The 24,331-nt window shown below is 36.7% G+C and overlaps 1 protein-coding gene across 1 annotated transcript in view; it reads right to left on the bottom strand.

Moving 5' to 3' along the window:
• Positions 1–24,331, bottom strand: part of frem2b (FRAS1 related extracellular matrix 2b) — a 76,523-nt gene that overhangs the window by 8,501 nt on the left and 43,691 nt on the right. Inside the window, exons 3-6 of the mRNA XM_065279940.1 lie at positions 21,956–22,102; positions 18,099–18,329; positions 13,861–13,986; positions 12,132–12,383 (exon numbers count right to left, since the gene is read on the bottom strand). Of these exons, the coding sequence (XP_065136012.1) occupies positions 12,132–12,383; positions 13,861–13,986; positions 18,099–18,329; positions 21,956–22,102 (756 nt within the window). The remainder of the gene's footprint in view (positions 1–12,131; positions 12,384–13,860; positions 13,987–18,098; positions 18,330–21,955; positions 22,103–24,331) is intronic.

Here is a 24,331-nt window from a genome sequence, read left to right as displayed (position 1 = left end):
CTAGCCCCATTCATTCCTTAGGATCCAAACAGGGATGAATTTAGAAGCCACCAAACACTTCCATGTTTTCCCAATTTAAAGTAACACGAGTAAGTGTGGTGGCACAAAACAAAACGTGGTGATTTTTAAGCAGATAAAAAATAAGAACTATATCATATGGCGATAGAGCACTTAGTTTGCAGCACTTCGACCTCGGGCACAGGAATGAAAGGAGCTAGGCTAAATGCTAACACATTCACAACGCGCTGTACAAAGATTAAGTGCATGCATTGAAAAAGATAGGTATGTATTAATTTGTATTAAGTTAAGGTAATAACATAGTAAAATATTGAAAAAAGGTGTTTTCCTTTAAAGTAACACAAAAACCTTGAGACACAAGCAAAGTCTATAGAACCTCTTTTGTAACATTAACACAAGGTATAGGGTGTGAAGATAGATGCGCTAGCCTGGAGACGTCCCTCTACAATTGACACCGAACCTGGACTTCCTCCATAGCCGAAATCACCACACACAGTTTATTTTTTATAAAAGGAGTAAATCGGCACTACCCTCCCCCCCCCCCCCTCTTTTTTTGATATCTTCATAGATATCATTATTTGTATAACACAATCATAATTTGCCTGTATACATCTGGTCCAAAATTTGTTACATGGTTTAATGGAAAATCAATAAAAATTGTTAAACAAAAAAAAAAAGGATTGCATGAATGTAGCACGCAAACAACATGGTGGTGAAAGTTAGATGTCACTCATAGCCTCCAAATGTGCTTTTTACTGGAAGACATAGTGTCATCTACTGAGCTCGACTGAGACATAAGTGTTGAAAGTGTTTAAGCTCCTTTACGTCCACAGTAGGAAGCAGAACTAAGCCTAACAAAAACAAAAAAATCATGTGGTCTTCTTTTCATTTTTCTTGTTCATGTGTGGTCACAACACATCAGATTGGAATGCACTGCTAAGGTCATGTGAGGGTTCCACAGCACCATTTTTTATTAAAAAGCTTGGTATATAACTTCACGAAGCCATACAGTAAATATCACAATCTTCAAGCTATAATGATAACAACCAAGAAAAGATCAACACACCAACAGCTAACCAATCTTTTATGTTATCAACAAGCGGCACATTATGTGGTTTCATTTATGTTAGTGAATCAAATTATTTTACTCACTTGCATTTATGTTTAAGGTTAGCCATGCTTTACCTGCAAAAAGTATATTACATTTGTGCATGTTGTGTAAAACGTCTCAGGGCTTTAGGCACATCTCTGCAAAAGTAAGAGTAAATTGTTCACTGGTGAAAATCATATTATAAAGTGCATACTTCAGAAAAGAGAGACAGTTATCTCTTGCCTTATCTAGGCATTGGAAACACATTAAATATGATTGCATGATGTGTCTTGGCAGTGGCAACAGTCTGCCCCTCCACAGATAAAAAAGAACCGTTGGCTAAATGGCTTTGGTTTTGCTTTGGGTGGTTTGTGGGTGCGTTTTGGAGTGTGTATTTAAGTGGTATGCCTCACAATCAGTAGCCTAGAAATCTAGACGCACCCTAGCGGCCGCAAAATATATTTGCTGCCAGGGTTTAGTCTAGGCACTCACAATACACTTAACAGCTCCAAAAACCAAAATTTGGTCAGGCCAATCACATCGTGTGTAGCGTCTGTGGGGCGGGCTTAACATGATGACGACAGAGCTGCAACGGTTCCTACTTGAAAACAGAGAATGTCTGCTGCTGCTGGCGAACAGCTATCTTTTGAAGAGGCTTTGGCCGCGACTCTGGAGGACTTAGACTTATGTTTTTCTTTGAGAGAAGAGCAAATAACCCTACTGAAGTCCTTTTTAAGCAAGAAAGATGTGTTTGGAGTTTTGCCGACTGGTTACGGTAACTACGTCACCTTCTTCGTTGCTCTGATCCGTCATAGCGCTATCCTATTGCGTGCAGAGGCATTTTGAGGGACAACCTTATATCCCGCCCCTTGCATTGAGCCGTTTGTGTGAAGAGTTGCCAGACCTTACATCTTGATGTAGGTCTGGCTAACCAGGCTACACAATCAGATCTTTTGTAAAAGGTGCAAACAGTGAGCATCAAAGCTCAAACCCATTAACTGAGAGACAAACCACTGGCCCCTGAACAACCCAAACTACTGGCGCTTCGATGAGGGGATCAGATTACCCAACTTGTCATGTGCAGGTGGTCTAAAATGAAACTACTAAGTGTCTTTATTTCTTCAAAGGTTTTGCAACATATTATGTTTGTGACCCGGTCTGTGAAAAAAAGTGATTTTTTATGATTTTCTGTTTTTTACACGTGCTCCTCTATAGCTCAGAGGTAGAGCATTGCGTTAGCAGTCCAAAAGGTCCTAGGGAACACATGACAAAAGCATATATCTTCCTTGTATGCACTGTAAGTCACTTTGGATAAAAGCGTTTGTCAATGCATAAATGTAAAATCATCCTACATAATGTAAAGAACTGTTAAGAAAAATCAAAAAGATTGAAATCAAACTTTGATGCTAAAAATAAGATCATGAAAACTAACACAGATGCATTGCATGTGCCTGGGTTAAGAGTGGCAGAATATCCCTGATGGGGTCTGTTGTGATTTCACACAGACGGGTAACTACAGGTAACATCTTTTCTTAGCATTCCCGCAGTGCTAAAACCTTTATTAAAGGTAAGCTAAAACCTCTGGGAGAAATAAAATGGCCACATTAGCGCAGCTGTAAGTGTTCCTCGGTGAGATCAAATTGTTCACATTTCCACAAGTGGTCTGGGGTTATTTTCTTAAAATAAAAAAGCACTAAGATACATTTACTTCAACAAGAAAACACTTGGCTGTAAAAAATGTGTATACTGTACATGAAAGCACTCCATGGTTACAGAAAGTAAAAGAGAGGCTTACAATAGCTGCGTTTCCATTACAGATTTGTGCAAAACTTTAAAGTTATTTACTAAATGCGGACAAAAGACTATTGCGAAATGACGGCGTTTCCATTAACCGATGATATGCGACTGAAACGTAGTTGCAATAAGTCATTACAAACATCACGTCGACTCATGTTGGTAAGTTTACCAAATATCACATCCATAGCAATAGGCATTATTTTTAAACGAAGGAGACATTAATGCCAAGGAAAGCCCCTTATGCTTAGAAGCGGCAACAAATAGGTGTTTGTTGGAGGTAATAGTACATTATTTTAAGCCAAAAGAGATGTAGGAGTGTTATACAGAAACTATTGGCAAGGAAAGTCTGTTATACTTGGGAGCAGACAAGTATTGTTTTTTTCATAACTTGGCTGGTGCTCCGTCTTACAATCAGGTGCGCCTTGTAAGTCAGTATGAATTAATTTTGACCTTTACGAGGCAAGAGACAACATTACCGTCTACAGCCACGAGAGTCCGCCATATGTTGCTTCTGTAATTATGTACAGTCATTCAATGGATTCTGTAATGTGGAATGACGAGTATGCAAACTTCACGCTATAGTTGGCTTGTTCGGTTAATTTAGCCTATTCAACCTTCCAGGGGTGTGTTTCACTAAAGCATCGTTAGCCAACGAACATCGTAAGATCCATCGTTACTAACATCGTTCAACGTTTTGGTGTTTCCCGAAACCATCGTTTAAACAAACATTCGCAAACTGCATCGCTAACTTGTGTCGTTGGAACGACAGCTCTTCACCTGTCATTAGAATCATCGTTCCTTGTTATTATCATATGTAAACTTTCATTGATCATGCTTTTGAACAAAATAAGCCAAAAACATGTAGTACAGTCTATATCCATCATTCTAAATATATTACAATTTTATTTTACGTCTTGAAATTTGTAAACAGAATGAAAGCGCTGCATTTGAAAACTGCGCATGTGCGACCTACGAACTTGCGTGAATTAAATATCTTTAAAATATACAACAGATAACTAAATCACTATGAAAAAAAAATTCAGATGCAATATATGTTATTTACAGCAATAATCTGACATTAAATCGATTTGCACAGATTAATTAGTACTCCACCTCCCACGTGACATCATCAACTTTGTTTTTAAACCAACATGGTCCAAACGACGAATGTGCGACAAAGTTACTATGCTTTCGGGAAACAGTCATTACAAGGTCGTTTCTCCAACGAAGCATTGTACAATGGTCGTACAGCAACGAGTTACAGTACGTTGTTGTTTGGGAATGCAACCCTCGTAAGTTCTGTATGCTATGGTTTATCGTTTAAATAACTGATAATATTACTTTAACGTACAGACATCTATTCAGCCTGCTGTTCTGTCTGCTATTGTTTAGTTGAATAACTTGCCTTTACAGATTAAATGTCTGTTCTTCGGCTTGGATTTTGTGAAATAATTTTCTAAATAAACTCGACGTATAGTCCACTGAGACTTATATATGTTATTTCGTCTTAATGACGCATTTTTGAATGATGCGGCTTAAACTCCGGTGCGGTTTATCGTCCGGAAAGTACGGAACTTACTTACAGTACATCGTGTGACCTGGAAATGCAAACACAATATTGCTGTTTAGGAAATGCACCTCTTCCGAATTCCGAGTTTTTGCGAAATTGACATGGTTCCATTGGCCATATTTTCAATTCACAATGTCAATTTGTGCAATTTGAAGGGTAAAGGAAACGCAGCTACTGATGCAAAAAGTTGTCAGTTCGTGGACCCCATTTACTTCCATAGTATTATTTTTTCCTACTATGGAAGTAAATGGGGTCCACAAACGGTTTGATTACAAACATTTCTCAAAATATCTTCCTTTGCGTTCATCAGAAAAAAGAAATGTATGCAGGTTATAACAACATGACGGTGAGAAAATGATGATAGAATTTTCATTTTTGGGTGAACTATCCCTTTAATGTTTGCAAAATGACTTAGACATACTGTGAGGTCAAATAAAAGGATTTCACAAATCACAAAGATGTATATGCTCAAAAACAGCAGCAAAAGTATGTTTGTGAAAATGTACACAGGCAAACTAATATTATTTCTTTCATTCAGATGCAGAACACTTAGATTGAGTTTTTGTGCCTAACACAAGTGACTATTATTAATGTGGCAATATCCTCCTCTCAACGGCGTAGGCTGACAGATTTGCTTTGAAGTTATTCTTTGAACAATGAACATATTCATCATGAGTGAACATGTTTCGTCTCTGTAGTTCTGAACGCCACCTGATATCAGATCAACCGAAGTGAGATGTAGTCGTGTTCTTTCCGAGTGTCTTTTGAAACTAAACACTTCAGCACTACCGCTTAAAAAATGTTTGCTTATTCGGGTCTGTTACTGTCATTGTAGAACAGCTGTTTGAATAGTCTTGTTAAGCATTTTAAAGGTTGTTAAACTGTCAGAGTTATAACTTATTTAAGTAACAATATATCAAGTTTAATCAAAAGACATCTTAAGAGCTCAGATGCAAAAGCCTCTAAATGCCACCTCAGTCAAAAATGAGATAATGATATTGAGCAAATTCTCTCGGCACGTATTATACTGTATGCTCATTTAAATACTTTGCTTGAAATCTGCCAAATCCTGGCCTCAGGCTATTTAAAAATACCGTCTGGTTGGCAAAATTCTTTAAGAGTATGATAAAAAAAATTACAAGAAAACTTGACAGACGCACTTAAAGGTCTTTGCATCTGAGCACTTCATATGTAATAATTAATTACATATTTATTTATTATATTTTAATAATTTATTTTTCGGCTGACATTGATGTAAGACCTGCCCTGCATTTTTTGCTTTTTGTTATGCTGTTTTACATGTAAATATATTATATTTCCAAATTAAAGTCATAAATGTTCAACAAAGTCTTATAAGTGCACGAAAGACAAATTGGATGAACGACGCCACACGATGATCGAGCTGTAAGAGTTCTTTAAAGGATAATTCCGGTATTTAACACTTTGAGTCTAATTTCTGGTTTGTTTTGGATGAACTACAGTGATGGACACAGAAATTTTGACAATGGGTCGTGTCTTGACTTTTTGACTCGTTTAGAAGCGTCTCTTGACTGCTTCAGAATGGAAGTCAATGACCATGCACAAACATGTCATTAAAACAACACTTAACGTTCATTTTCAAAATTTTACTACTCACCGAGTGGTTTGTGGTGTTCGTTGATGATTAAAAACAAATATATTGGCGCAATGTATGATTTCAATACGTGTTATTTGCTATAGTGGAACTATTTGTTCAGATACCTCACAACCGCGTATATACTTCCGCTCTATAATTGAGTCTGAAGCGTTAGCACACTCCTGACCACTTGATGGCGACAATCATTTTGCCATACAAGTACGCTCAGTGTCTAGCGTATAGACAGTCACAATTGAGCTCAACTTCAAACCTAAAGCTGGTCACTGAGCCATCAAATATGGGAAAAATTTCTTCTGAGAGAAACCGAGCGAAAAAACTACAACCACATGTAAACAGACCCCTTTTCCGTTTCCAGCGGCGGAGTGATATATCAGCGAGCAATGAGTCTTCCAAGAGAAGTCAATGGAATTTTACAAAATGCCAAATAAAACACATCAGAAACTGTATTTCGCTACACAACTTGTTTTTAATCATCAACAAACACCACAAACCACTCGGTGAGTAGCACAGTTTTGAAAATGAACGTTAAGTGTTGTTTTAATGACATGTTTGTGCATGGTCATTGACTTCCATTCTGAAGCAGTCAAGAGACGCTTCTAAACGAGTCAAAAAGTCAAGACACGACCAAAATTTCTGTGTCCATCACTGTAGTTCATCCAAAACAAACCAGAAATGAGAAGTGTTAAATACCGGAATTATCATTTAAAGTGCATATTATTTATTTACTGAATACATTAGTATATGGATCAAATTTTGAAGACTTTTTAAAAAGATTTTTGCCTAGGGCAACCAAAGGGCTTGAGCCGGCCCTGATAGTTTTCATTTGTTTACTATTATTATAAAATGTAAAAACATATAAAAAAAATGAGTGTTTCTAACCTTTGAGCTGTATTGTATATCATTTCTTACTTCCAGATGGACAGGCATAAACAATTTATCCGTACTGCTCTTTCATCATAGCACTATCACCCAAGCAAACATTTGCCACGTGATATAAAGCAGATTACAGAGTCTGATCCTACAGTACATGTGCCCTCACGTTTTACCGTTTTAATAACTCACAGGTCAGTTTTCCTGTACGCGACAGTAAAGTATGCTGTTTCCAACAGCCATTACCACAGCATGAAAGAACTCATCCCTATACCACATTCATTATCAACACAAAGACTTCCTAAATATGAGCTTCCCAGCTGCTTCCTGTTACCAAAGCAATAACCAAAGGTGATGATTCTGTGTATGTGCTTGTGCTAGCATCTGATCTCTTTCTCTGTTGAAGTTACATTATAAACACTCTTTCAAGAATGAACTAACTAACTTAAGATATCTACCTTACTACAGGGTCTATTTTTGGTCTGTCTATCTATCAAAAAGCACAAAATTAAAGTGAAAATTACTTTTGAAACAAAACTCTCAAATACACTATTTTTACCCAAAGTGGTTGCCATCTGTACTGTGTGAGTGCACTAAGTAGGTGATGACTCAATAATCAGACGAGACAGTGTCTTTTCTAATGACATACAAACCCTGAAACCTGATCGGCTGTTTTGAGGAAAGGTGAACAGGCACTGCTAACCGACAGCAGCTTCGGGGCATTGTTCTTCTCTATCATCACTTCTACCAAGAGTCTGGATAACAAAACTAATAATAACAATAATATGCAAATTAACCAAGTCCTCACAGCAATGTTGTTCTCCAAAAATGTTTCATATTTGACAAATCACCTGTAAGAGCTGGGATTAACCTGCAAATTGATATGTGTAAGAGGCTTAATTATATAGTGTAGTTCCCTATCAACCACTAAATTGGCTTTAAGACCCAGGGCCCTATTTGAACGATCTGAAACGCAAGTGCGAAGCGCAATGCACAAGTGACTTTGTGGGCGGATCTTGGGCGCTGTTGCTATTTTCCCGGCGGGAGAAATAACTCTTGCGCCAGGCGCAAATCATTAAGGGGTTGGTCTGAAGTAGGTTCATTATTCATAGGTGTGGTTTGGGCGTAACGTCAAATAAACCAATCAGAACGTCATCCAACATTCCCTTTAAACGCAAGGGCGCAAGTTCCAAGGCGGGTTGCTATTATTATGACGGATTTACCAGGCGCACGCCAGGAGCGGTTCACAGCCGAGGAGACCGACGTTCCTGTAAGAGCTGTCAAAGACAGAGAAGTTGTTTTGTATGGGGATGGGAGAAACCCGCCCAAATCAGTGTAGGTTAAACAGGCGTGAGAGGAAATAGCCACAATTGTCTCATCAGCTGGCATCCCCATTGTTGCGCCAAGCTCTAAAATGATGTCAGGAGACGGGGGAATCCCAAGCTTGCCAGCATAAATCGGGCACGCCATGTAACGGGAGGTGGATCTGCCTCAGGACCTGACGCCAGCAGAGGACATCGCTGCATCCACCCTCACCGCTGAAAGGGTTTGGGGGCTTTGAAATCGGACCCAAGAACGCAAGCAAGATCCAACCCCAAAGTACTCTTACAAATCAAGTTTCATATACATTAAGGTTTCTTATGAAAATATTTTAATCGTTTTTTGCATGAGAATTTTTTAACGCAGCCACACAATATATAAAAACTATAACCACAATGCTCACCACTATGATTCCCCTTATCTCATGTGTTAATATTTTTTATTGTAACAATTTAGGATTTGCAAAAATAACTGTTGCATCTGTGTAGATTAGATAAGCAAAGTGTGTGTGCGTTGTGCACGCTATACATTATGGTCAAGCATGCGCCCTTAAAACAGCATAAAGAACCATGCGCAATGCGCCACTGACTTTACACTAGTTTTTTTTTGGTTAGTGGCGCAATTGTTTTTTCAAACTGCAAAATAGCATCAGGGATGGTTTGTGCCGCAACACGCCTCATTTTTTGCGCTGAATCGCCCAGGGAGCGCAAGTTCATTCCCTAGTTTGCCGACGTGCGTCTGTGGAGGGAAAAACCCGCTGTGCGCCGGTGCAAAATACGAATGATACATGCGTCACTGACAAAGTCAATTGCGCTAGGTGCAAGATAGGGCCCCCAATGTCAGCTGGATTTTTTTGTATAATATCAAACAAAATGACTCTACCCTGTGAGTCTGGTGTGTGTGTGTAAATGCCAGCAGATCATAGACCTCCCATAAACTCAAGAGCTCTTTCTTTCCTGTGGATTCAGGCTCATGTGGGCCTTTAAAAATCAGCAGGTTTTGTCGGATCTTTTACCTCCATGCAGTCTACCCTATCAGTGCAGGATAAGCATCGGCCTCAGGAGGAGATTGCCAGGCAGCTGTGAGGGGAGGGAAAGCCCTGAGGTGTTGCTGAACAAAGCGGAACCATGGTGAGATATGATTAGGAACAGCACCTGTAACTACGCCTGGAGATTAGCGATAAGGGTGATTTCCGGAGCACAGATTTAGACATACGAACACGAATAACACTATCTCTCAATAGTTTTTTCTTGCTTCAAAAAGGATTTCGAGTTGTTTTCATTTAAAACAGGATCTGTTGTATATGTTCTGGTTTTCGTTAAATGCTAATCATTTTGGAACATAAATTAGATTAAACCAGAGCAAGCCTTGCCGGTTTAGAAGACAAGAGAGAATCAATTATACATGATGTCAAAGCCAGCGTGAGATATCGAGCATGCTGCAGTAAGTTTGAATGTAATTCGTGTGCATTATACCTTAAAAAAAATTAATGGATAAACATGCTTCCCAACAAAAATTGAAGTTGTTTAGGCAGAGCATATTTGAAGGGCTTGCATGACGATGACAAAAATCATAATTTTTTTGGTGATTATTCACCTTGATATTGTAACTGCGATTATTAAATGGACTTTACACTGAAGTTTTGAAATGTTTTATAACTTTATGTGAAGCAGCTGCATGGTCAATTCTAAAAATCCAAAACCATACAATGTAAATAAAAAATTATGAAAGTTAAAAAATCTAAAACGAACGCCTAAAGGACACGTCAACTTATCAATTTTAAATCTCTGATTCACCACTGTAATTGGTGTCCAAACATACTGCCCAAACACACAGAAATGAGCACAAATTGACAGCTGTAATTGAGGCTTTTGGGATAATGTGATCGTTTCACTCGTAATTGTAATCTTGATTAGTTTTTCGATTAATTGTACAGCCCTACATTAAACTTTTCTAATGACAAAATTATCCATCCTCTCCATCGAAGCTAATACTTCTCCAGTCTTTACGTGTTTGCGGCCCAATTTGTGTCATTCATGTGTCTATTTGCTCTTTGCATTGACCCTGTATAGCCGTTTTCACGCAGACATTTCGGAAAATACACGGAAAATGCATCCTGGATTTTTCCGGGATCGTTTGATTTTTTGTTCATTCACACTGCCAATGATTTGCCGGCATCTGCAAGGTCCCGGAAAGACACTTGTAAAGTCCTGCATCTTCTACGCAGCGTCTGCAGTTTGCATATTATTTATTATTTCTCTCTCCCGAAACCTCTCGCGTGCATTTTTGTTTATGATAAGACTATAAAGGAGCGCGTGACTTTAATCCAGCTGTCAGACATTTCTCATCGTGATTGTTAATATGCATTTAAAACTCCCGTTTTGAGGAGCTGAACGATATGTCTTGTTGGGATGACATGCAGGCATTTTTGTTTATTATAAGCTCAAATGAGCGTGTTACGCGATATGCTTTTATGCTGCTGAATGATCTCCGCTTCAGCGCGGTAAGTGACGCGCTAACTTACCTGATATCTGCGTCAGTCCAGTTTGCTGACATTTCTCGTCGTGAATGTTGTAAATCCTTCATTTTTTAACCTACTTCATCTTGCCATAGCACGCGCATCATTGTTTTTGCGTCTCATTTATTATTTCTTGATAACTGTTTTAATCTAGTTTGCGACATTTCTCGTTGTGAATGTTGATATACCTGCAAATCTCTCGTTTTGAAGAGCTGAACCATAACTTTGTTGTGATGACGCGCGCGACCTCACTGCAATAGCCAATTACGGCATTGTTTCGGCTTCTTGTTCACACAGAGGGTTTTCTGTGTATCTTACTAGGTCCTCTTTCCGGCAACGATTCCAGAAGATTTGCGTTCACACAGAAGCTTGTCTGGGAATTTTAGGGGTATTTTCTGGGACCAAAGGTCTGTGTGAATGGGGTTTATGTAATCTAGTTGTGCAAATAGTTAAATTCACTTCTGGTGTGTACAAAGCTTTTCCACTGCTACAGTACCTCCAAAATACTTCTTAAACTTTAAAAGTACAAAAAAAATATTTAAACAATATTTTTGTTTGTTTTATAAGATAGATTGCCTATAAACCAAAAGAGAACTCATCAATATTTTAAGATGATTTCAAAAGCCCTCAGATTTTTGGTGTGCATTGCTTCAAAAAGTCCAAAACACTTCTGAACAAGGAAATGTTTGTGTAAATTTATAACATCCTGCAACTGTTACAAACTGTTGCAGTTTCATTTCCACTATGAACTGCAGAATCTTAGTTGACAACAATCTCGTTTTTGAATGCACCATCAAACTGCATCTTATCTATGAACTGAAGCAACACTACATCTTTGCCTTTTCACACTCCATGATAGATCATAATAATTAGTAATTATGAAAAAAAAAATGCCTTACAATACATTCACCTGTACTTGATAACTAAAATGGGGTGTAAGACAATAAGAGTTTTTTCCATATTCAGACTTTCTCACCTATGGAATGTCAAATAAGAAAAAAGAAAATGCAGATATTTATGTAAAATATGAGACCCAATATGTGAAATCCAGGCTAAAGTCTCAAAATCTAATTATAAGATTAAGAGTTTGATTTCAGTCATTGATTTAACATTTTATCTTTGACATGGCCTATCAAGAGAATATTTTCACAGAATTATTTTTACATTATGTAGCATGATTTTTCGCAGAACATAACACAACATAACGGTAAATCACAAATGATGACTTTAGCTGGGTTTTCACAGACAGGATCACATATTCAAGTTTTATTATCCCAAACATTGTTAAAATATTATATATTTGTAGTCTCACCATCGTCTGTATCGGCTAAGATGGTGACTCTTGTGGTCGAAAACTCCTGTCCCAGTTGGCCGCCCATTGGCATGCTGAGGGTCACATTAAAGCTTTCCTCTGGCTCATAGAGTGAGTCATCGATGACGACCACACGGCAGGGTTTCTCTTTCTCGTCTTTATCGAACCGCAGCACGCTGTGGTGTTCCTCTGGTCGGGAAATGTAGTCAGAAAAGGACAACACTGTGGTGGGAACCGTGCCTTTGGCTGTGCCTGTTCAATTGTGGATAAATTATAGATTAAAAGAAGCAACTCTTTTTGTGGGGGGGGGTATTTCCCACCTTAACCAGTAAACAATAGTCCCTTTCACACATACAGTCTTTACTGGTAATTTACTGGTATATTGCAGTTAACATGTCATGTGTGAACAGAACCTTTCCGGTAAATCAGTGCTTCCAATTTACCAGTAAGACAGGTTGTAAGATTACCAGTAATTTACCGGTAAGCGCTATGTGTGAACGAAAAATATAGGATTACCGGCATTTAGAACGAACGACGTCAGACCGCGCTGACAGATCGGGCCAATCAGAACGTTTTTATACAGGTGACGCGTTTACCCCCGAACTGTTTACGGATGTTTCCACACACATGCTGCTTAAAAGTCGAGCACAACTAAAGTTAACATCCACATTGTTCAAAGTTGTTTAGCTTACCATCTATTTGCCAAATTGCAGACGTCCTTAGCACACCCTCGGTGAAGCCTAATGTGCAAACACAGGTTCCGTTTGACGCTGCCTAACGCAATGTTGTTTGGTCACGAGCAACTTTGCGACCGTTTGCCACAACAAACAACTAAATACGGACCGACGATATTAAGTCATAACCGCCATTATTTACAAATGCGACACGGAGCTCGCCGCAGGTAACTTCCGCTTTCTCTCCGAGTTTACCGGCATTTTGATACTGATGTGTGAATGATGTCTTACTGGTAAAAAGACGGAACGTCACTGTATGTGTGAACAGCACATTTTTGTATTTACTGGTAAATTCATTCTGGTAAATTAATGGTAATTTACCAGAATTACTGTGTGAAAGAGGCTAATGTCTGAAATGTTACTAAACACTTTATGGGCCCTATTTTAACGATCTGAAATGCAAGTGCGAAGCACTAAGCGCAAGTGAGTTTGTGGGCGGATCTTGGGCGCTGTTGCTATTTTCCCAGCGGGAGAAATAACTCTTGCGCCAGGCACAAATCAATAAGGGGTTGGTCTGAACTAGGTTCATTATTCATAGGTGTGGTGTGGGCGTAACATCAAATAAACCAATCAGAACGCTATCCAACATTCCCTTTAAACGCAAGGGCGCAAGTTCCTTCCCTAGTTTGCCGACGTGCGTCTGTGGAGGGAAAAACCTGCTGTGCGCCGGTGCAAAATACGAATGATACATGCGTCACTGACAAAGTCAATTGCGCTGGGTGCAAGATAGGGCCCTAAATGTTTTAATGATACTAAATTATTTGCAACAATTATGTTTTAATGATACTAAATAGTTTTAGTTACTTTATTTAGACGTTATTTCATGTTTTGAGGTGGGAAATATCTTAAATCCGAGTTGTCTGAAACGCAGCACAAGTAGCAATCATGGTGCGTGGCTGATGTAACGCCTACAGGCTTGAAATGAGTGCTTTGATATGTCTTATCTAAACTTCCAGAAAATATGTCAACACATGCATGGCAACAACATGGTTCACCTTGTTGTGTAAAGCAGATGACCATGAGTTCCTGACTGACATCTCCAGATCTTTGCACAGGAATCAGAAGTTCTCCAATATCCTCTTCAATAGAGTACGTAGCCGAAGGGATGAACACTGTGGATTCTAGAGAAAAAATAACAACAAATTTTAACATGAACGTGAATCCATAATACACAAAAGCATCTCTATAGCCATAAGAAAAAGTTAAAAGCAACCAAATTCAGCATTCTTTAAAAAGCTTTAAAGGTCCTGGTGGATTCAGGCGAGTTTTTGACATGGCACTGAATTTCTGTCACATTTTGACGTTTACTGTCCTTAGACAGTGACGTTTCTTAACTCTTGTAGCTTGAGTTTCTTGTGTGAAGTGTATTTTTATGTGGGATACATCTCAAAAGATTTTGAACACTCCCCAAGTTTCATGATAAAACCTCAGCTCCTGCATTTTTGTAGTGGGACTGATACAAATTAAGACTGAGAATATTTTACACAGCCGTTGGCAAAAAAAAACAATGACAGGAAGGACTGTAAGCACTGAGCACAACATAAGTTAATATTATGGGGCACTAAACTACAGTACATGTATATGGGTGATTCTCGCGAAATTAGACTTATGAGGAGTCAAGAAACATTTTGATAAAAAAGTAAATGCAAAGTAAGAGTATCAAAATAAAAAGCATATAGTAACAAACATCTCTTCATGTACTATGTTGCACATTATTTCAAATGACATTATACAAACCAATTGTGTTGTTTTTCTACATTTAAGAGGAAAATTCTCATTACCGCAACGTGTCCATGACTGGATTTGGTTTTTTTGACATGGAAATATTTATAATTAAAAAAATTTAAAAAGCTTCAGTGCATGTTATACTATAAACATTTACAGTAAAGAAGAATGTGGTCCTTGGTGATCATTGGTAAATGTAGAGACAATAATAAGGAATATAAATGTGTCAAAGACCAATTTTCTCATCCTCCGCAACAATTTTCAATCATTGTTCAAGCCCTCAAGGAACTAACATTTTTAAAAAAAATAGTTGGAAGGGACATAATTGACTGTGACTCTCAAGATGGCTACCAGGTAAGCAGTTCTTATTTTTTTCTCTCCAGATAAAAGTTTTTAACAACTTTTTAGTTCTCATTACCGAAACATGAGTTTGTAAATGCATATATTTAATATCATGTTGCGGTAATGATAATTTTTGATAATGGCAATCTAAAAAATTTATTTAAATAATTCTATAGGAAATATTTTTAAAATCCTCTAAAAATAATGTTTATAGAAATTTCAGACCTTAATCTTATATAAGCCCAAAAATTGGCTTCAAGGGCTTTTAAAAAAATCGGATGCTGGACACCTTCTAAGTCTGGATTTCATGAGAATCACCCACATGTCATATAAATGAATGCCCTTTATTCTAATACAAAATAGTGCTGGTACTGTAATGGAATCAGATAATAAACTTAAAGTACTTAATAATTACCAGTATCATAAGTGAGGTAAAAAAGGGTGACTAAGAACACAGGGCCCTGGCATGTGAAGGGACCTAAAAGATCAATTATGCTCACTGTTTTACAATAATACTGCATTTCTGTGCTGCTTTCCTGTTCTGCGCTTGTTTGACATGCTTCAGTACACATCTGTAGACGCTTTCCATGAGCACAGCATGCAACTTTTTTAATACTGTTGGTTTAAATATTATATCAGCAATTACTCAGTGAGAGCTACCTACAGTAATATACATGTGTATATACAATAATATTAAAAAAGCTGAGATGAATAGTTTGGATAAGGGCCCCCACACACCGTCTTTACATAGGGCCCTGCCAGTTCATATACTGTGAATTTACATAGTTATCCAACATAAAAGCATAGTCTTATCAGACTTTAAGTCCAAAAATGGTAATACCACATTCAAAAGAACACAAGACTGTGGTAATACTATGCCACCTTTTAGTACTTTCAGGATGTGCAAAGCAAAAAAGCACACTGCAAAAAAGGACTTTCTTAGTATTTCTGTCTTGTTTGTGGTACAAATATAAAAAAATTCTTAAATCAAGATGCATTTTCTTCATGAGCCAAATGACCTAAGAAAATAGTCTAGTCTTTAGACAAAAAAAGATCAAATTTAAGTGAATTAAAACAAGCAAAAAATTTGCCAATGGGGTACACTGCAAAAAATTATTTTCAGGAAAAAAATCTTAGTATCTTGAAAATGTTTCCTAAACACTAATTTCAAGAAAAATCCAAGAAAAAATTGCTTAAACCACTGGCAGATTTTTTTGCATGTTTTATGCACAAAATCATTTAAATTTTATATTGTTTGTCTAAAATCTAGACTTATTTTCTTGGGTCATTTTTCTCATCAAGAAAAAGCATCTTAATTTAAGAATTTCTTTGATATTTTTACTGAAAGCAAGACAAAAATACTATTAATTTAACTTATTTCAAGATTTTTGTACCACAGATTTGTTTAAAAGATTGATTTGATTTGTTCATCAGCATAAAATGGGCAATTTCCATTTTAGCCACTAGAATTATATAGCAAAAGGTTAAAGAGTGCTCAGCATAGGCAATGCAAGGTTAATCAATAAACTATGAAGTGTCCTGGGTCACTGGTTTAGATCACTCAGCCATTTCTCCCACAATTGCTCCTGCTAAACAAACCATAGATCCTGCCAAAACAGAGACTTGTATCATCTGTTTTGATGAGGAGTTAGCAGGATGTTATTCAGATGTTGTGGAGATATTACGCTATGATTACAATGTAGAGAAAGGTGACAGCTGTGAAGATCGCCCCCAGCGTAACGCCCTCTCAATCTTTTCAGACTTACCTTTGTCTAGTGGGTTCAATCTGTCTCAAAATCAAGTTAGTTTTATGATGTTTACGGTCCTCAACACTGCACGTTCTGTATGCACATGTCTCTCTTATCTAACACGCCCAGTTCAGTTCATGGATCTCTCTCCTAATGAGCTGAATAAGATAGAGGTGTCACATGCCAAAATGTGCAGTGCTAGTTTTGAATTGAGCACCATGCCCTAAACCAAACATTTAATATTAAATTACATGTGAAGAGCTCAGATGCAAAAGTGAGAGAATTATATTTACCGAATGCTCTTGGCACATATTATTATAGAGTCATCAAAAACTTTTCCTTTTAAGGGATAGTACGGCCAAAAATGATATTAAATCCATGATTTACTCACCCCCAAGCTGTCCGGGTTGCATATGTCCATCGTTTTTTCAGACAAACACATTTTCGGATATTTTAGAAAATGTTTTAGATCTTTCAGTTGATAAAATGTGAGGTTACGGTGTCCACTCATAGTCCACGACCTTCAAGTACAAAAAAAGTGCGTCCATGCTTCACAAATTAAAAATGATAAACAAAGGTCTTCTGAGGGTAATCCGAGCGGTGTTGTTGTAGAAATATCCATATTTAAAACTTTATTAACGTAAATAACTAGCTTCCGATAGAGCCGCCATCTTAGACTCCTCTGTATTCAGGAGAGAGTATTAGCGTAGTGTACGCACTTTTCTTCGTGACGTATGAAAAATTCGGAGGGCGGGGGCACAGAGCAGCAGCAGAGTAGCCTCCGTAGACTGCGTAAGCTCTCATCCTGAATGCGGACGCGACTAAGATGGCGGCGCTACCTGAAGGTAGTTATTTTAGTTAATAAAGTTTTAAATATGGATATTTCTACAACAACACCGCGCGGATTACCCTCAGAAGACCTTTGTTTATCATCCTGGAGCCGTTTGGATTTATTTTGTGAAGGATGGACGCACTTTTTTTGGACTTGAAGGTCGTGGACCCCGTAACAATACATTTAATCAACTGAAAGATCTAAAACATTATCTAAAATATCCGAAAATGTGTTTGTCTGAAAAACGATGGACATATTTTTATCATTAATTTTTTTGGCTGATGTCAAATCAAGTCTTACCCTGCATTTTTTTGCTTTTTACAATCCTGTTCTACATGCAAGTATCAGATTACAAAATAAAATAAAATAAAATAATAAATAAAATTTTATAAAATTTTATAATAAAATTACTAACATCAACAAAGTCCTATAAAAGAATGCCTACTGTGAGAATGCATAATGACCAAAACATATTTTTTTGTCAAATTGAAGATTAATTTGGCATGACTTTCAAACCCCCGTAATCAGTACGATTACCATTGTGACCCATTCACAGCACCTGGGACCTCTGTTTTTGTGTGCTCACCGTCCTCAGGGTCGACGATTTCCACTGTCGCTGCCTCTGGGAACTCCAGAGCACCCATGACAGGTTCTGACAGAACAACCTGAAAGGTCTCGGACTGCTCGAACAGGCTATCCGACAGGATGCGCACCTTCCAGGTGGCAGTGGTCTGGCCAGGGTTAAATTGGACTTGCTTCTGGGCCTTCCCTCTGAAATCTTTGTCCTTTTCAGCTGTGCCATCTTTGGTGCCTATACCTGGAGAGTACATTTTATTTAAAACTATTTAAAACATAATCATTTGTGAGCATTGACTGAAGTGTGGACAGTACGGTATATATCGTTTCATTAATCATTGTAAATGTTGAGGGGGTAACTACTAGTTTAGATTCTTTTGGGACACTATTCTTTTCCCGGACCCTGCCCACCTGGCATAACATATAACCGGAAAGTAAAGAAGGATTTACTTCCGATTGTTTCAAGAAGGGGAGGAGATTTTAATAAAAAAAAAAAATTTTAATAATGAAGCTCACAGATAAGTCATTAGTAAAAAAAATACCACAATATTTCAAAACAAATTATGTTTTTTATTTCTATTTCACTTCGACTTTAACATTTCAGTCATGTATTTTAAAACCGGTAGTGTACATCTTAAAACCGCTGTGAGTGTGCCATCAAATGAAGATCTCTTTCAAGGGATTGACAAAGTAGTCTGCATCACCTCTTTCCCATTTCAGAGTAGAGAGCTTTCTGTAAGTCAATATTGCAACAGATGTGACGCAACCGGTCTGTAATAAAGGCACTATGCCTTCAAAGAGAGCGTTGTGTCAAATTGTAGAAAAGAAATGGAAAACTCTGAAAACTAGTCCTTCAACATCTTTGAAAAGAGGAGGCATATAGCCCACTGGTGGTTATCTTTGACCAATAGGTCAAAGATGGTTTTACTCTGTGAGTGGTTTCGCGATGGGGGGTGGCAAGGAGGCTTTGTTGGTTAGCGAGCATACGCACAGCAAGGGGTTTCCGGGTAATAGAAACCAGAAATCTCAAAGGTCACTAAGAAAAATATGATTGACAACAAGATTAACATTACCCACAAATAAATATATAACTTAGAGAAGAAACATGAAGAAATCAGTCGAAATAGACAGGATGGGAAGGGTACTACGGAAACGTGAATTCTGACAGTGCTACTGATGTGCTTTGGTAAAGGAGGAGAAATTGGGTTGCCACATAAATTTTTTTTGCGTTGAAGCAAACTCAGAAGTCCTTTAATATTTAAGGTACAACACAAACTAAGAAGTTCTGTCATGTCCTGTCTGGATAAAATGCAATTATTCTGAGAATATCAACTGTGGAAAAATCGAAATAATAACTGAATAAAAATCATCATTTCAAAGACTTCCTCATCTTTTCATTTCAATACAGGAAGGTTTCCGAGGCCCAGCGAGCAGCAGGCAAGCATCTCATTTAACTGTGAGGTCCTGGACCAAAACTGAGGTGAGCTCAGGAATGGAGGCCTGGCTCGGCATGTGGCTCAGGGATTTTGCTTTATAAAATCTTTTGAAAATCTGTCAGAGTTAACTTGTGAATTTTATGCAGAGGGCTAAACTGGATTTCTCATTCTTCTTAGCTGACCATGCAAATAGAAAACGAATCAATTTTTCATACTGGCATATTCTGGGGATGGTTGAACTTTTGTGTCTGTCCCAAAATTCTGATATCAGAACTATACTTTGTTCAGGAAACATGGGTTCCACTATTCTCTCAAAAAGTAAAATAAAAAATATTTTTATTGAAACTTGGTTATAAAGTTTTAAAATATAAAAATATAGGAAAGCCAAAATCTGCTGGATTATTGCTAACCCAATGCTGGGTAAATATTAGTCAGAACACATTTTTGGGTTATTAAAAATATCAAATGAAAATTCTTTCATAATTTTCCCACTCATGTTGTTAAAAACCTGTATACATTTCCTTGTTCTAATGAACACGAAGGAAGATATTTTGAGGAATAGTACTTTAGTTACATTTTCCAAGCATCTGTGCTTTATCAGAGTGTTTGTCTTGGGAAAAAATGTACAAAAAAATGTTTACTACATTCTAAAGCATAGAATACTGTGTATTCATTTTATATTGCATATTAAAATTGATTTAATACCTAATTACATAAAATTATGAGTAAAATATGAAAGTACTTTTTACTTAAGTAAAAAAAAATATTGATGTTTATTGAACTTAAATATTAAATATAAACCAAAAACTTGAAATTATGAAATGTAGTGGAGTAAAAATTATGATAATATGCTTTGGAATGTATGCTTTCCAAAGAAAAACACTAATAAAATATTAATACTTAAAAATGTACTTTTATGTAGAAAGTAAAAATACTTAAGTAGTGTCCACCTCTGATTAAAAGACAGTTTTGATTTTATTAGGACTTTACACACTGCAAAACAAATATTTTTAAGAAAAAAATTCTTGGTATTTTTGTTTTGGTTTCAGTAAAAATATCTAAAAATTCTTAAATTAAGATGCTTTTTCTTGATGAGCCAAACGAAAATAATAAGTCTAGTTTTTAGACCAAAAATATCAAATTTGATTTTGTGCTTAAAACTAGCAAAAAAATCTGCCAATGGGGTAAGCAAATTTTTCTTGATTTTTCTTGAATTTAGTGTTTAAGAAAAATTTTCAAGATTCTTTTGCTTGCCCCATTGACATATTTTTTTGCTTGTTTACTCCACAAATTCACTTAAACTATATATTGTTGGTCTAAAAGCTAGACTTATTTTCTTGGGTCATTTTGCTCATCAAGAAAAAGCAGAATTTAAGATATTTTTACTGAAACCAAACAAAAATACTAAGAATATTTTTCTTGAAAATATTTTTTTGGAGTGCAATTAGAAAAGAAAGCAAACTAAAGATGTTTCAATTATGGGCTCAAACTTTTGAACCTCATAAGACTGCACTGCTTGAATTTAAGATAAACAAACTCTTCGCTTCTTTACAGCTAATGACTTTTTAGCTATTAACCAAACTAAAAACAGCAATAAAATGACCTTGCTATTAAATCTATTATTAAGCCCAAAATGTGAATTGGAGGTCAGTCCTGTCCGGTCAAGCAGAGAATCTAAACACAATCCAGACTGAACTTTGTTCTTTGAACCAGGTTGACTCCTCTCACTCCAGAGGGCAACTTTAATTATCAGTTTATCTGAAGTCTGGTTTCCACTCTCCTTCAGACTCATAGACAAGAAAACAATTATTTTCTTTATGAAAATTATAAGAAGAAAGTATTTTATTGCTTAACTCTATATCTATGATTTTAACCTCACCAATTGAACAGCAATTAATCTTACAGTCTGTAGCCCGTCTTTTTTTTACTTCCCTTTTTTTTTAATCCCTTAATTGCTTTCTACGTAGATGAGTAAAATATGGTAATGCAAAGCTTTGATCCATGACCTTTTCCAGGAGAGGTTCCTGTCTCCAGGGATAATAAGTTTATCTGCCAAGTGTAGTTTATCCAGATCTGCCCTTTTGGAAACCAGGAACATGGAGACGTGGGTGGGTGATCTTAATACCTTAATACTGTCATGAGTCAGAGGATTTCTCATTATCATTATAGATGTGGGCAGCAGCCATGTCATGATGCAAATCAAGGAAGCAAATCTGATGACATGAGCTGCAATATCTACAGAGGTTCATAAGGCCAAAAATAGTAGTATCATACGAAGGATCATTTTCACTTTAAGCATCTGACAAGATTTTTATCTAAACAGTTCTACACCTATATTTTTTTTCAGGTGCACTAACCTACAGCCTTTGCAGTGTACTTTTTAAAATCAACATTGCATGATGTAAAAATAAGTACTCTTGAACACACTTACCAACAAACGAAGTCTCGCCAAGGTAGCCCCTTCTTCTTAAAACCACCTCCAGAAACTTGGCCTCTTCCTCCACCCGATAGTACTCTTTTTCCAAGGAGATCCAAGCCCAGTTTAGCCGAAACTGTTGGTTCTTTAGCCTGTTGCCCCCTACAGAACAAACAAATCAAACATACATATAAAAATGTATTATTTTACTCAATATTTGTGTGTGCTTGGTATTATTAGGGTATCACAACGTTAGCCTAGCAATTTGTACATTTAAAACTAAATTAAAATCAATAGTGAATCTGGATCTGGATATTTGTGTGGCCCACAAAGTTGAACCCTGGGTTATTTTGCACACTGCATTAATGATTTTGATAATCCAATATATGTGATATGAGAAGTTAAAATGCTTTCTCCACATTGACATGCAAAGTAAAATCAGTGTGATGTCATTGCCACACCACACTATAGTTATCCATGTTTGATACTGTATTGGACTATATGATATGTATTAATACAAACAAAAGTGTACAGTTAAGACTAAAATGTAAGTTTTTAGAAGTAGGCAAAGGCTTTCTCTTTGAAGTAATAGTTTTAATATAGCCCATTGAGGATTAATGGAGCTGACTCTTCCAATTCAGAAGGGTATCTTATTCATCTCAACATAAACAGTGTGATATCAGTCAAAATCTCAGATGCAGCGGTGAGGAGAATCTCAGGTCTAATTGCTTCTTTTCTAATTAAAATAAAAAAGGTTTGTCTGCTTCCTATCGGAGTTAGTCTGTTTTATCATCTACGTTTGAAGTGGGATTCAAAGTGTGGGCTTGGTCCTGCAGGGCATCCCCTCCACTTACAATCTGCACACAAAGACAGCCACACACTGACATCAAACACACACACACACTCTCCAATCTCTCCCATAAAAGAATGTAAAAGCAGACAAAAATAATTGCACATACAAACACATATTTTTATAGCAATATTCAAGATTTGGAGCATACTGTGTTAAAGGAAATATTATATCTTATAAATAAATTAGTTTATACTTTTTTGGACCAAAAACTATTATCTACGAAAGCCGAGAGAGGTCATCCATATTTTTATTTTTGCTTGCTTGTTTTCTCGTTATCCTGAAATGATCATCCAATAGACCTTTTGCGAGTCGAAGTCACAGTTACGCCACGCGCGCATGTGGTGGCAGAAAAACAGTGGAAATAAAAATGAGACACGAGTGAAACGAACAATATAACTCACTAGAAAATGTTTTGTTGTGCTGTTGAGTGTCAGAATAGGAATGCCAAAATAGATGACCTTCATTTTTATAGTATATCGTCGTCGAAGACACCATTTGAAGATAAACGTAGGTGTTTATGGTTGCAATAAAAGCCCTCAACCGGACAGACTGGAGTGATGAAATCATCTGAAAATCTTTTAATTATTTGAATAGAAAATAATTAGAGAAGATATCCGGTGTTCTGTCGAAGTCTGATCCCTCTATGTGTTTCTTATAGCGTTTTCATCACGTTACGTTTATAATTTATTTAGAAAGATTAAAGATTTTAATTAGTTCATAATATCAATAATATTACCATTTATTAAAGTTTTCGTATTTTTTTTTCATTTTCTATTACTTCTTTTTACCATATATCTTAGCCTATGTCTTCTTCCTGTTTGTTCTAAATTATGATGTTTACTAATAAATATATAAACATAGCACGCACACACACACACACACACACACACACACACACACACACACACACACACACACACACACACACACACACACACACACACACACACGATGTAAAGTAATAATATATAAACAGGCCTATACGAATTAATTTGTATGTAAACATAATAGTTTTAGATCAAACACGTAGGATAAAAATATAAGGAAGAAATTGAAAACAGGAAATGATTAAATGTTTAATAAATGATATTATACAGAATACATGATAGTATTGCTCTTATAAGTACTTCAGAGATTCATACTGTAAAAATAATTGATTTACCAATAAAGAACAATACATATACATTACATACATGCAAGCATATCAGTGGCCAAGCCATTAAAACTTTTAATTTATTTAAAAAATAAACGTAACTTGGTGAAAACGTTATAAGAAACATTACACTTAAGAGAAATATAGGGGAAACAGACTTCTACAGAACACGGGATCCTTAAAAATCACAGTTTAATGCTAAAACACTTCACACAGCTGTTGAGAAGCATTCACTTTCTGCCACCAGTTGGGCTCCGCCCACAAAAAACGTCATCTCTGTTTGCAAACACGCAAAAGGTCTATTGTCATTATAAGTTCCTGTCCATATTTTCGTTTCTTTTGAAGTGGACTGCTGATGCATATGAGTTGGGGTCTTCGTGGTTAC

This window comes from Paramisgurnus dabryanus, chromosome 8 (assembly GCF_030506205.2).
Source record: "Paramisgurnus dabryanus chromosome 8, PD_genome_1.1, whole genome shotgun sequence".
Taxonomy (NCBI): Eukaryota; Metazoa; Chordata; class Actinopteri; order Cypriniformes; family Cobitidae; genus Paramisgurnus; species Paramisgurnus dabryanus.
This window is presented reverse-complemented; position numbering and strand designations above follow the sequence as displayed.